The 13,901-nt window shown below is 43.2% G+C and overlaps 2 protein-coding genes across 4 annotated transcripts in view; both read right to left on the bottom strand.

Moving 5' to 3' along the window:
- Window positions 1–1,027: 1,027 nt before the first annotated feature.
- Window positions 1,028–1,904, bottom strand: LOC106561111 (interleukin 17c). The gene is made up of 3 exons (XM_014124760.1): window positions 1,878–1,904; window positions 1,474–1,727; window positions 1,028–1,277 (listed from the first exon to the last, which is right to left on the bottom strand). The coding sequence occupies exons 1-3, from the start codon at window positions 1,902–1,904 to the stop codon at window positions 1,028–1,030; spliced, it is 531 nt and encodes a 176-aa protein (XP_013980235.1).
- Window positions 1,905–7,085: 5,181 nt separating this feature from the next.
- LOC106560884 (zinc finger CCCH domain-containing protein 18) overlaps window positions 7,086–13,901 on the bottom strand; it is a 38,607-nt gene continuing 31,791 nt past the window's right edge. The window contains exons 14-20 of one of the 3 annotated variants that reach the window (XM_045688167.1): window positions 11,490–11,600; window positions 10,439–10,447; window positions 9,956–10,155; window positions 9,598–9,827; window positions 9,084–9,183; window positions 8,772–8,871; window positions 7,086–8,144 (exon numbers count right to left, since the gene is read on the bottom strand). In XM_045688167.1, the coding sequence (XP_045544123.1) occupies window positions 7,943–8,144; window positions 8,772–8,871; window positions 9,084–9,183; window positions 9,598–9,827; window positions 9,956–10,155; window positions 10,439–10,447; window positions 11,490–11,600 (952 nt within the window). In that variant the 3' untranslated portion in view covers window positions 7,086–7,942. The remainder of the gene's footprint in view (window positions 8,145–8,771; window positions 8,872–9,083; window positions 9,184–9,597; window positions 9,828–9,955; window positions 10,156–10,438; window positions 10,448–11,489; window positions 11,601–13,901) is intronic. The other 2 variants (XM_045688168.1, XM_045688169.1) reach the window with 2 other exon arrangements.

Raw genomic sequence — 13,901 nt, 5'->3', positions numbered from 1 at the left:
AAGCATAAAATAGGGATAAAGAAATGGCGGACGCCTAGAAGGAATTGCAGCCATGACGTTGGCTATAGATCAGGGACTTCAACTGCGCTGATTTTCAAAAAAAAAATGGCTATTAATGTAATAATGCAGCGCTTTCCATTGCGCGTTTTTTTGTTTAGCCTATATAATAACGTTATTATACATTATGACCCCCCTGAAGCTTAATCCATATTTAATCCTAAATGAATTAACCTTGTCTACTGATCAAGTGGTTTATTGGTCAAGTGTATAAAAAATCTGTCATTCTTGAATGTGTAGGCTGGACTAAATAAAGCAAGAGGGGCAGATATTTCATTAGGCATCTTTATTAAGGAATCAACAATAAAATCCCATAAATGATGCTACATTTCTATAAATGCATCACTACCAATCAATGTCCATGGATATATATATATATTTTTTTAATTTAACCTTTATTTAACTAGGCAAGTCAGTTAAAAACAAATTCTTAATTACAATGACTGCCTACACTGGCCAAACCCGGCCAATGCTGGGCCAATTGTGCGCCGCCCTATGGGACTCCCAATCTTGGCCGGTTGTGATACAGCCTGGATTCAAACCAGGGTGTCTGTAGTGACGCCCAAAGCACTAAGATGCAGTGCCTTAGACCGCTGCGCCACTCGGGAGCCTGTGGCGCAGCTGATGGGAAAAGCAACAGAAGAACACATTGATGTTGAAAGGAATAGGCTGGCCTTTTAACAAAAGTCACCAAAAACCATATATAAATAAACAGCTTGAGAACATAGCTAGTGCAATAAATAGTCAATGACATGACAATAGTCAATCAAATAAATACAATCTTGCAACATAAATACTGTACACAAATAATTTTGTCTAATATAAAAACGCATGTATTATCGATAGCTTATTATCCATAAGCATATTAAGTGTAATACTTTCAATAGCGTAAGTGCATTTTAAAAACAAACAACAAAATGTGAAACATGTCAGGACAGTTTGTCTAAAAAATGTCCTCTATGAGAGGCAATCATATCCTACTCCTAACACAGGTGCAGGCAATGGGCACTTTGACAAAGTGTGATGTAAGTGAGTATTTTTCTGGGTTGTTCAGGCATACGGTCTTCATCAGAACCATCTGGGTTTGCTCTATAGGCACAGAGTTATATGCATGATGTTGGGCCCCGTGGTGTCTGGGCCCTTTAATGATGAGGCATCCCTGGCATAGACATTCAGCAACAACAATCTTTTCGGGGAATCGTCCCTCCACGCTATCGATGCTAAGGGAAAAGTGGCAATCCAGTTATCAAAATAGCCAATTATCAATCAATGAATAATGCTATCCGAAAATGTATTTCCCAACCATATGGCATGCACATTTAGTTACTGTCAGACTGATAATATTATGAATGCATGGTTAAAACAATGTTCGATCTATCAAAAGGTATTTACTTCGAGTAGAAAGAGATGCCTTACCTGTACCGCCAGGGGGAGACTGAACGATTGTTGTAGTCTACTGACTGTGAACGAAGCACAGTGGGGCAGGTCTTCTTCATACCAAGTTTGTGATACTGTGTTTCGTCAATATGAACATCTGTCTGGTACCGGTTTCGGTGAAGGATCTTGAGAGCTCTATGCTCCAGTTTTTCTGTACTGAAGCATCCCTTATACTTGTGTGCCTCTGATGTCCATGTACATTTAGCAATAACAAGTCCAAGTAAAATTAGAGTCTGCAAAGGAATGATGAAATAAATTAATCAAAAACATTTGGAAATTTCCATTTGAATAAGGCCTATCCATAAAGATAGATCAGAAGGCAACCCAACATTAATTGAGGTGTATACACTTCATTCCATCAGGGCAGTCAATCTCTCACTTACCTGCATAATCTTGAATAGGCCTGGCATGTTCAAATATCAAATATCTTGGTAGTAGAGGAGCCCAGGTGCTTTTGCTCGGTTTGTGCCATCATGCCCATGCTCCTACAGAATTTATAGGCAAGTCCACTATCTGCTTGGGGAAACCCGCATGTAGAAGGAAATGGAATATTGAGTTCCCTGCATCCTCTTTCCTACAGTGAGTGTCTACATTAAGATTACATCACCTGTTATTAAATTCATTTATATGAGCTCATGTGATTTATACTATAGCTTATACACATAGATTTTTTTATCTGATGTAATTACTATATTGACGCTGACGATAGATCTAATATCAGACAACCTGCATCCCCTAGTCATTTATGACTGACAGTAATCTTACTGATATGTTCTCAGTCAAGACAGAAGCTAGGAATTATGAAGAAATGTAACAAAACTGTTCATTAATACATACAATGCTAAAACTGATTCGATCTGCATCCATCTATAAATGTAGCCCAATTGTGGCTTATGCTACTACACCTTTTCACAGTTTTCTACTAATAATAAATGTAACATACTGTATTCAATTATATATTTTTTAAATGATGGTTAATTTAGTTGTTAGACCAATGGGCTTTTGCTTTGTTGATGATTTAGCTTTGTTCATCAGAGCATGATGCTTAAATTCTCATAAAAGTATATTTAGCTGCTTCACTAGACAGCCTCATCAGCCTTCCTACAAGACCACAACTTTCTCCTGCAGCCTGGGTCTTCCCACTCTGATGCAATCAGTGGTTTTCATCAGGACAGCCACTTAAACGGTTTATTCTTTTTTTCAAGTGTATGATTATAGAGAACAAATTGACAATGATGTGAAGTATTGCTTTTTTTCTCCAGCTCTTCTCAATTGATAAACTGTTTTATTTGTCCCACATTTTTAGTTGACACAGGAGTGTATATTTGTGCGTTTGTGACAAAAGGCTTCTAAATAATCTATTTTGATAAAGAAAAACCATCTGAGCCTTTTCCTTCTCTCCACACCCCCCATCTGATCATTTTCCTTCACTACCATCAAATCAAATCAAATTGTATTTTGTCACATGCGCCGAATACAACCGTAAAATGCTTAGTTACAAGCCCTTAACCAACAATGCAGTTCACACTGAGCAAGTCGATGCCACAGATTCCCGAAAGTATTTTTAATTTGTGTTTTTCCTGATTGAATTCTTTCCAAAAAAGGTGGTTCTTGAACAGCATGAGGTGTTTGTACAGCAGTGAGAGATAGGCATACAATAATGCCTTATCAGTGCATTGTAATAAACTATCAGGTGAGATTGTCAAAATGCCAGGTATTCTCACCATCAAGCCAATACATAGGCAAAGAGAAATCTGGAAAGGACTCCACATGGTACAGTAAACTGTCAGAAGTCAACATGCTTCATTATAAATAGGTAGTTTTCTTTGTGATAAAGTAGAAGTTCCCTCCATCTGCAAGCTAATGAGCAGCAGATAAACTACTAGTGTGCTTCTTCTAATACATTCTGGTCATGATGAAACTGACCCTAGACTATCAATCTGCCGCTGAGTAACATGTCTAAGAGATACAAATTCACATCTGCCACTTTGAAAAGGCTCGGTGAAAAGATGAGTCTAGCCCAATAAGGGCAAGTACCATGAATTTTCCAATGATCAAATCCCTGCCCCAAAGAGCAAACATATTAAATCAATAGACTTATACAATGAAACTTTCCAATGCTGGTACCTTGAACTTTCCAATGTTTGTTTCACTTTCCAATAATCAAGTGTTAAATCAGTAGACTTGCACCATTGACCAGTTCAGCTGGGCTCACATTTCCACCTTGACTTTCAGTAAATTATCATGACATGTCACCTACATGGAAACACATTTAATCTTAACCCTCCCGCTGTCCTCGGGTCATTTTGACCCCACACAGTGTTGACCCTCCCGCTGTCCTCGGGTCATTTTGACCCCACAGAGTGTTGACCCTCCCGCTGTCCTCGGGTCATTTTGACCCCACACAGTGTTGACCCTCCCGCTGTCCTCGGGTCATTTTGACCCCACAGAGTGTTGACCCTCCCGCTGTCCTCAGGTCATTTTGACCCCACAGAGTGTTGACCCTCCCGCTGTCCTCGGGTCATTTTGACCCCACACAGTGTTGACCCTCCCGCTGTCCTCGGGTCATTTTGACCCCACAGAGTGTTGACCCTCCCGCTGTCCTCGGGTCATTTTGACCCCACACAGTGTTGACCCTCCCGCTGTCCTCGGGTCATTTTGACCCCACACAGTGTTGACCCTCCCGCTGTCCTCGGGTCATTTTGACCCCACAGAGTGTTGACCCTCCCGCTGTCCTCGGGTCATTTTGACCCCACAGAGTGTTGACCCTCCCGCTGTCCTCAGGTCATTTTGACCCAACACAGTGTTGACCCTCCCGCTGTCCTTGGGTCATTTTGACCCGACACTGTGACCTGGCACCTCTGTCCTATGGTCATTTTGAACCCACACAGTGTTGACCCTCTTGCTGTCCTCGGGTCATTTTGACCCGACACTACAGCAGTGAAAACAATCACCTCCATGATATTATGCATCTTGAAATTTGATGACTTGTCCTAGACTGACCCCAGTAGTGCAAAAGTGAAGGGGTACATGTCCTTACATGTCCAGACATGTGGAGCAGTGAAAACAATCCCCTCTAGGATATTATTCAACTTGACATTTGATGACTTGTCCTAGACTGACCCCAGTAGTACAAAAGTGAAATGTTGCCTTTATTCATGCATCCGTGTAAGCTGTAGGAAACAACAGATACTAATATTGTCATGGGTACATGTCCAGACAAGTCTGTACATGTCCGGACATGTGGTCTTGTCCAAGGTGCTGAAGCCATGACTGTGTGTTTCACTGCTGAACAGGTTCTAGAACACAGTTTTTCAAATGTCCAGCAAGACTACTCTGATTCTGAGGAGGAAGTGGAGGATGTGTCAGAAGATGAAGATGGGGAGGAATACAACCCAGAGCACGATGCATCATCTCCAGAAGAAGAGGAAGAAGAACTCCCTCAAGCTGAAAGAGAGGCTTTCCTGTCAAAAAATGGCAAAATCAAATGGTCCTCAGCAGCATAGCACAACCAGGGCAGAATGGCAGAGCATAAGGGCCTGGAGATGACCCCGGGACCCACAACGTATGCCGTTTCCCATGCCCATGACATGGCCTCGACATTCTACCTGTTCATCACACAGGCAATAGAAAAAAATCATCCTGGACATGACAAATCTGGAGGGTTTTCGAAAATATGGAGACAGCTGGAAAGGGATGGATGAGACTGACCTGCATGCCTATATAGGGCTGCTAATCTTAGCAGGTGTATACAGGTCCCGAGGTGAGGCTGCAGCTAGTCTATGGGATGCAGAGAGTGGAAGGGCGATTTTCCGTGCCACCATGCCACTCAAACTCTTTCACACTTACTCAAGACTGCTACGATTTGATGACCGTGAGTCAAGACCTGCAAGACGTGCGACAGACAAACTGGCAGCCATAAGAGAGATCTGGGACAAGTGGGTGGAAAGGCTACCAGTCCTCTACAACCCAGGGCCTGACGTGACAGTGATGAGCAACTGGTTCCATTCAGAGGTAGTGTATATAGGTTATCTAGGTATATCTAGGTTTCTTCCTAGGTTCTGTCCTTTCTAGGGAGTTTTTCCTAGCCACCGTGCTTCTACACCTGTATTACTTGCTGTTTGGGGTTGTAGGCTGGGTTTCTGTACATCACTTTGAGATATCAGCTGATGTAAGAAGGGCTTTATAAATAAATATCAATTTATATCTCTTCTTGCCAAAGGACGTTGTCCTTTCCGGCAGTACATGCCCAGCAAGCCAGCAAAATATGGGATCAAGTCATGGGTGGCCTGCGACGCCAAATCCAGCTACGCTTGGAAGATGCAAGTCTACATCGGGAAGCCGACCAGTGGAGGCCCAGAGAAGAACCAGGGGATGCGGGTTGTGCTTGATGTGACAGAGGGGTCACAATGTCACGTGACAATTTCTTCACCTCTTATGAACTCGGACGGCAGCTCCTGAAGAGGAACATCACCATGGTTGGCACAGTTCGAAAGAACAAGCCTGAGCTCCCACCTGCACTGCTTGCGTAAAAGGACAGAGGTCTTCTTATCAAGGTTTGCCTTCACGCCCACCACCACTCTAGTTTCCTACCTCCCAAAGAAAAACAAGAATGTGTTACTTCTGAGCACACTGCACAGAGGATGAAATTAGCCATCACCAGGACAGGAAGCCCGCCATGATCCTAGACTACAACTGCAACAAATGAGGTGTGGACAACCTAGATAAGGTGATTGGAACGTACAGCTGCAAAAGGATGACTGCCCACTGGCCATCTTCCACAACATCATTGATGTTTCCTCCTACAATGCCTTTGTGACATGGAGAGAGATCAACCCTAGCTGGATGCCTCGTAAGCGCAGCAAGAGGAGGGTGTTCCTGGAGCAGCTGGGAAAGGCACTTGTAACTCCATTCATCAAAAGAAGGTAGCGTCTCCCCCGCACAGACGCATCTGCATCAGTTGTGAAAGCTGTTCAGAGGGCCAGATCTCATGATCAACCTGAGGAGCCACTAGCCACTGCCCAAGCTGGGGCAAGTAAGAGGTGTCAGATCTGCCCACCAAAGAAGGACTCTAAAACACATACTGTGTGCTGCAGATGTAAGAAATATATCTGCAAAGGCTGTGCACATGCATACTGTCACACATGTGCTCATTGGGGGTTTAGTCAAGGCGGGTCAGTTTGACCTGGAGCACACGGGGTGTATACAGAATATGAGGACAACGGGAGGGTTAAGATAGCTAGGTGGGACAACCACAAATCTCAGTCATTATTAAAGTCAGTGCTAGTAGGGGCAAAAAGTTAATTGCGAAGCAGAATGCATTCGTGATGTCCTTGCCCCACCCTTGAAAGCACCAATTTGTGTCCTGCCCATTGACATGCATACGATCTGCAGTAATCATGATGAGATAGTCCAGGTGCTTTAATTATATTTGGTAGTGAAAATGTATGTTAACATGCAGTACATGAAGCTCCATCTCTCGTGAGAAACAATATGAAACAAGCGATTGAAGAATTGATCCATCAAAGTCATGTAGGATCGTGGAAACGTAGCAGAGTGATGGTGTGGAGACAAGGAAAAGGCTCAGATGGTTTTGCTTTATCAAAATAGTTTATTTAGAAGCCTTTTGTCACAAAAGCACAAACATACACTCCTGTGTCAACTAAAAATGTGGGACAAATAAAACAGTTTATCACTTGAGAAGAGCTGGAGAAAAAAAGCAATTTGTCAATTTGTTCTCTATAATCATACACTTGAGAGAAAAAAAAAGGGTGCTTGTCATATGCTCACTATGATTGAAAACAGTATGTAAAATACACACTGTAAGATAACACAATGCACAGACCTAGAAGAAGAAAAGGTTAAGATGGTTAAGTTGTGACCACCATGAACAAGAGGTCCTTTGAGCGTGTTCGACGTTTCTCAGTCTGAATGAATACAGATGCTAAATGTTTGTACAGAGAACCAGTTGGGAGCCTAGAAGCGGTTTCCAGGATTTTTGGAATCAATTAGGGCAAGACCAACTCCAAACCCAAAATAACAAAAAATCGAATAAAAATAAGACATGAGAGATATGAGACAGTAAAAGGGGCAGACAGAGAGAGTGGATCAAAAGTATATAAATTCACCTTATCATTGAGACAATGTCAAGATTCTCCTTTCTCATTAAACAGACAAGAGAGAGCAACAATGACACCCTGCTACTAAATTTCTTCAGTACTGTAAAATCATCAAGACAACCTCTCTCTGAGGGCAAACAAGCAAAAATGTTTTGGTGGCCATTTTGTTGAGGAACAATTACACAATAGCCTTTACATTTTGGGACAGAAACCTTTTTAAAATCTCCAGAGAACGCTAGGCGTCATGAATGGGATTGGTGATTTATGTCCCTTGATGCTTGATGTTGCCTGGGTGACGTGGGCAGACAGGCGGGCGGGCAGGGTGAGGGTTATTTCCCAGGGATCTTGGCCCTCTTGCGGGCGATGGCGTCCTCCACAGCTTTAAGCTGTTTCAGCAGCTCCTCACGACGGGACAGTGTGCTGCTAGGCTTGCCTGAGCCCGGGCCGACTGGGGGCTGCTTGCCTGAGCCCGATGACAACCCCCCTGGACCTTTCCCAGACGACTTGGGTGGTGGGGACAAAGGACGTTTTCTAAACAGGGAAATCACAAGGTTGGGTTTAGAGCCACATGCCTATGACAATTTATAAGGGTTATCATGGGGATACATCTACCAGGGTAGAGATGATACCTGTAGATTTGGCTCACATTGTATGAGTTTTCTACATGGTGTGGCACCATGGTCACATGCCCTATGTATTATAGGTGTTTATACACTGGGTGGTTCTAGCCATGAATGCTGTTTGGCTGACAGCTGTGGTATATCAGACCATTTGTATGACAAAACATTCATTTTTAGTGCTCTAATTACGTGAGTAAACAGTTTATAATAGCAATAAGGCACCTCTGGGGTTTGTGGTTTATGGCCAATATACTATGGCTAAGGGCTGTGTCCAGGCACGCTGCGTCATGCATAAGAATAGCCCTTAGCCGTGGTATATTTGCCATATACCACACTCAGGCCTTATTGCTTAAATATCATATACTTCTGGGATTCCACTTTCGTGACTTGTTCCACATTCAAAACAAAGGCTTGTGGTTGCTTTAACATTTTAAAATGACATCACTACTGCAGTGGAGAAGGGCAGCACCAACAAAGAGGTGGCAGGTTGGGGTCGTGTGTGTGATCTGGGGTGAGAAGCAGCACAGAGGGCACTTACCTTTCTCCCGGTGGGGGCATGGGACGAGGGCCCTGGCCTCTGGGCCGGTCCATTCTAGGAGAGAGTGGGGGCCGTCCAGGCATCCTCCTGTCACCACGACCTGCAGGACATCGAGGGGAAGTTGATTACCAACAATACAACAGGGACGTGTGGACAGATCATAGAGAATGCAGCCTATTGTGAGGTTTCTCTGGTGTTGGATTTCCACATTTGGGTTTACTGAACCACATATTTGGTGTGCATGTCTGTGTGTGATTTCCTTGGGAAGAACACATTCATCCCTGACTTTTCTGGACAGTTTGAGGCCCTCACCTCTCTCAGGAGACATTGCTATCCTCTTGCTGAGGGGAGAGGTCGGCCTGTCCTTGTCTGAAGGCATGTATCGCTTCCTGTTACCCCGCTCTGCCTGCTGCTACAGAGTGAGAGAGAGCCAAGGTTCGTCAGACATTCAACAAGCAACAAATGCAAAATGGAGTACATTAAATTGAGATCAAATCACATCTTCAATGGTGGTATTCAAATAATGTTTGTATATCAGTTAACCGAGAGTAAATGCTAGCAAAAACAAAAGTATTGTATACAGAGACTTGATAATAATATGTCTACTTATTCAGTCTCACTGATAACATCCCAAGAGTATGAGGAAGTCAGACACTGACTGTCCTTCCCCAAAGTCAAAACCCCGTAATGACATCAGTGTCACAGGGTGTGATATTAGTGTAACTCATATCTACATCTCCAGAGAACTTCGAAGACTCATCACTTGTAGTCTACCTGGGTTGGGGTAAGAGAAGTTGACTTCCAACAGTAATCCAGTATTAGTCACCTTGTTGAGGAGCGTGAGTTTGATGTCTTTGTGCTGGCCGTAACCTCCAGGGGGACCCATGGGGGGTCCATGCGGCGGGTGTATGGGGTGGCCGCCAGGACCATGGCCCCTGCTGCCAGGCCCAGACCTGGGCATGGGACCGTGAGTGTTTCTGGGAGGGAGGCCTGAGGGATCCATCTTTCGCCGGTCCTCCCTGGGGGGATGGGGCTCATCTTTCTTAGTGGGCTTCCCTGTGTGGAGAGCACTACGTATGTCACCAACAACCACTAAATGCTGCGATTCTGTTATAGCTGTGTCACACCAACCTAAACACAATACAGAGTGAGTCAAGAGTTTATAACAAAAGTCTGACCACTACCTTTGTCCTTGTTGGGGCCCCTGTCCCGTGGTGGGCCCCTCTCCTTGCGGGCATGGGGGTGTCCTGGGGTTGGGGAGCGGGAGCTGGCTGACGACACAGGGCTGGCCAGGTCGGCGTACATGTCATCTGAGTCAGCGCTCCTCACAGAGCTGCTGCTGGAGGCCGAGGACACGCTAGACACACTGCTCACACTCAGAGACCTGCACAGAGACCACACAGAACACAGGGAAAGAAGACTCAGTGCTGCGCCACAAAAACACATTGTTTACACGTAGTTTAACTCATACATCACAGTAAAAATATATATATTTTATAATGACAAAAAAGTTATGATTACAACACACACGGACAGAGCGTAACAAATGAGTGAATGGTGGGGCAACATGGAGAAGAAATCAATCAAACAGATGAATTACAGTTAAGATGAATGAAGAGAAGCAGAGGTACAGGGAAAAGAAAAGACTGATATAATTGACGTAGTACCTGGATTTTCTACAAAGTTGACCAGTGGATAATAGCAAGAAGAGAGAAAGGATTCAATACATGTCCGTTTCAAAGTGCTTTACTAAACACCATAATTGCCAGCTTTTAAAGCAATCATATCTGTCTTTCTATATGTAGTTTGTTCAGTGTGATATGAAAAGAAACCAAGTAACAATCATATACACATCTTGTTGATTTGGAGGATTACCAATATCCTAATAATTAAGCTGTGGACGGATAAGACTACCTGTTCAAAGGAATACCCGTTCAGCATTACTTCCTCAGACGTTACGTTATAGTTTATTCTGTATTTGTGTGTAAACCAGTGCAATGCTCATTAATCCTGAGGTGTAAAGTACTAAAGTAAAAATACTTGAAACTACTACTTAAGTAAAAATAGTACTACTTAAGTCGTTTTTTTGGTATCGCTACTTGACTATTTAAATTTGACAACTTTAACATTCCTAAAGAAAATTGTATTTTTACATTTTCCCCTGACACCCAAAAGTACTCGTTACATTTTGAATGATTAGCAAAGACAGGAAAATGGTCTAATTCACACACTTGCTTTGTTTGTAAATTATGATTGAGTGTTGGTGTGCCCCTGGCTATCCGTAATTTAATAATAATGGTGCCATCTGGTTTGCTTAATATAAAAATGTTATACCTTTATTTAACTAGGCAAGTCAGTTAAGAACAAATTCTTATTTACAATGACGGCCTACCGGGGAACAGTTGGTTAACTGCCTTGTTCTGTGGCAGAACAACAGATTTTTACCTTGTCAGCTCAGGGATTCGATCCAGCAACCTGGCCCAATGCTCTAACCACTAGGCTACCTGCCACCCCATTCCCAATATAAGGAATTTGAGTATATTTTACTTAAGTATATTTTAGCAATTACTTTTAGACTTTTACTCAAGTAGTATTTTAGTGGGTGACTTTCACTTTTACTTCTATTAAGATATCTTTACTTTTATGCAAGTATGAGAATTGGGTACTTTTCCACCACTGCATTTACCCAGTAGTGGAAGTAGGATCTGTTATTTCTACCTGGACTTCTTGGATCCGGAAGGTGAGATGGATGCAGAGGAGGAACGGGATCTTGAGCGAGAGCTGGAGCCAGAGTAACTACTGCCACTTACACTGCCACTGACCGTCTGCCTGGAGCAGGGGAATAGAAAGACAGGAGAGGGGGGAAAAAGGTATATATTTGAGTTAATGAAAAGATCAGCATACTTTTAATAGTAGATTGTACATCACTGTAACAACGCATCAGTCCCATTGTATAATTGGCAAGGGTTTATAGGTCATATTCATATAATAGAAAACAAACTATTGTCCCTGTAGAGGAGGAATGGAGTGTGGTATCACATATGATGGAAGATTTTAGTCAGAGCAGGAGTGTTGTTGTAGAATGACCGTGAGAAGGCCACTTCTGGTGACTTTTTAAAAGGACATTCTACTCCAAAATGCATGAACATTTAATTATGTTGCCACCAACTGAAATAGAACTGATGGGCGACTCTGCACTGTAGGGAGATTATGAGGAGCAAGCGGTGGCTGTGTGCTCGTGGCGCTCATTCGCCCCACTGCTCTCTCTGTTTACTTATATACATTGTAACTTGTCACTGATCTTAAAGGGATAATGTGAGATTTTTGCATTGCTCTGCGTGCAGTTTGAAGTTAGTGTTAGCGCAATGACTTGAGTCTAGCACAGCTAGCTGTTCCCATAGACCTCCAGTCAGTGTGCTAGTTAGAAACAGCGCAAACGCTCGTTAGCGACTTCCTTTTAACTGCACACAGAGACAAATGGTGTCCATGAGTTCATTACTTAATTGCCAAAATCTCACCATATCCCTTTAAAAGCGCATCCCGGCAGATTTCTTTTAAATATAGGAGAAACACTAACATAAACTGACTGACAATACAAGTTCACCCGAGAGGAAAACCCAGGAAACAGCCTACAACAGCATGTCTTCAAGTCCTACTCATCTTATCAAGCTGTCCTACTCATCTTATCAAGCTAACCTACTCATCTTATCAAGCTAACCTACTCTGCTTGCCAAACTAAGCAACATATAATATTTTGTTAAACCATGAACAGACAGAGTAGTGCCAGGTTGTGGTTGTGGATTACAATCTGCACTACGTGACTAGTTCCATTGAAACTATTCTGACACCACAGGAGATCTGTGCAATCAATCAATTATATTACTGTACTTCCTACTTCCGCGTCCTCAGAGCATGCGCAGACCAGCTGGCTGGAGTGTTTACAGAGATATTCAAATCTCTCCCTATCCCAGTCTGCTGTCTCCACTTGCTTCAAGATGTCCACCACTGTACCCAAGAAAGCAAAAGGTAACTGAACTAAATTACTATCATCCCATAGCACTCACTTCTGTCACCATGAAGTGCTTTGAGAGGCTAGTTAAGGATCATATCACCTCTACCTTACCTGACACCCTAGACCCACTTCAATTCTCATACCACCCCAATAGATCCACAGACGATGCAATCACCATCACTCTGCACACTGCCCTATCCCATCTGGGCAAGCGGAATACCTATGTAAGAATACTGTTCATTGACTATAGCTCAGCATTCAACACCATAGTACGCTCCAAGCTCATCATTAAGCTTGGAGCCTATCTCTGTGCAACTGGGTCCTGGACTTCGTGACGGTCCACCCCCGGGGGGTGAAGGTAGGAAACAACACCTCCACTTCGCTGATCCTCAGCACAGGGGCCACACAAGGGTACATGCTCAGCCCCCTGTTCACCCATGAATGTGGGCACACTGGCTGCCACTGTGGGCACACTGCCTGCCCTCCAGGATACCTACACCACCCGATGTCACAGGAAGGCCAAAAAGATCATCAAGGATATCAACCACCTGAGCCACGGCCTGTTCCCCCCGCTACCATCCAGAAGAAGTTGTCAGTACAGGTGCATCAAAGCTGGGACCGAGAGACTGAAAAACAGCTTCTATTTCAAGGCCGTTAGACTGTTATATAGCCATCCCTAACCGATTACCACCCGGTTACTCAACCTTACACCTTAGAGGCTTCTGCCCTATATACATAGACATGGAATCACTGGTCACTGTAATAATGGAACACTAGTCACTTTAATAAATGTTTACATACTGCTTCACTCATCTCATATGTATATACTGTATTCTATTCTACTGTATTTTAGTCAATGCCACTCAGACATTGCTTGTCCTAATATTTATATATTTCTTAACTCCATTCTTTTACCTTAGATTTGTGTGTATTGTTGTGAATTATTAGTTATTACTGCACTGTTGGAGCTAGGAACACAAGCTTTTCGCTACACCCGCAATAACATCTGCTAAATATGTGCATGTGACCAATTCAATTTGATTTGCCTGTTCTTGTGCCAAGTGACCATGTACAGTCATAGCCAAAAGTTTGGAGAATTACACAAATATTAATTTTCA

This window comes from Salmo salar, chromosome ssa10 (assembly GCF_905237065.1).
Source record: "Salmo salar chromosome ssa10, Ssal_v3.1, whole genome shotgun sequence".
Taxonomy (NCBI): Eukaryota; Metazoa; Chordata; class Actinopteri; order Salmoniformes; family Salmonidae; genus Salmo; species Salmo salar.
This window is presented reverse-complemented; position numbering and strand designations above follow the sequence as displayed.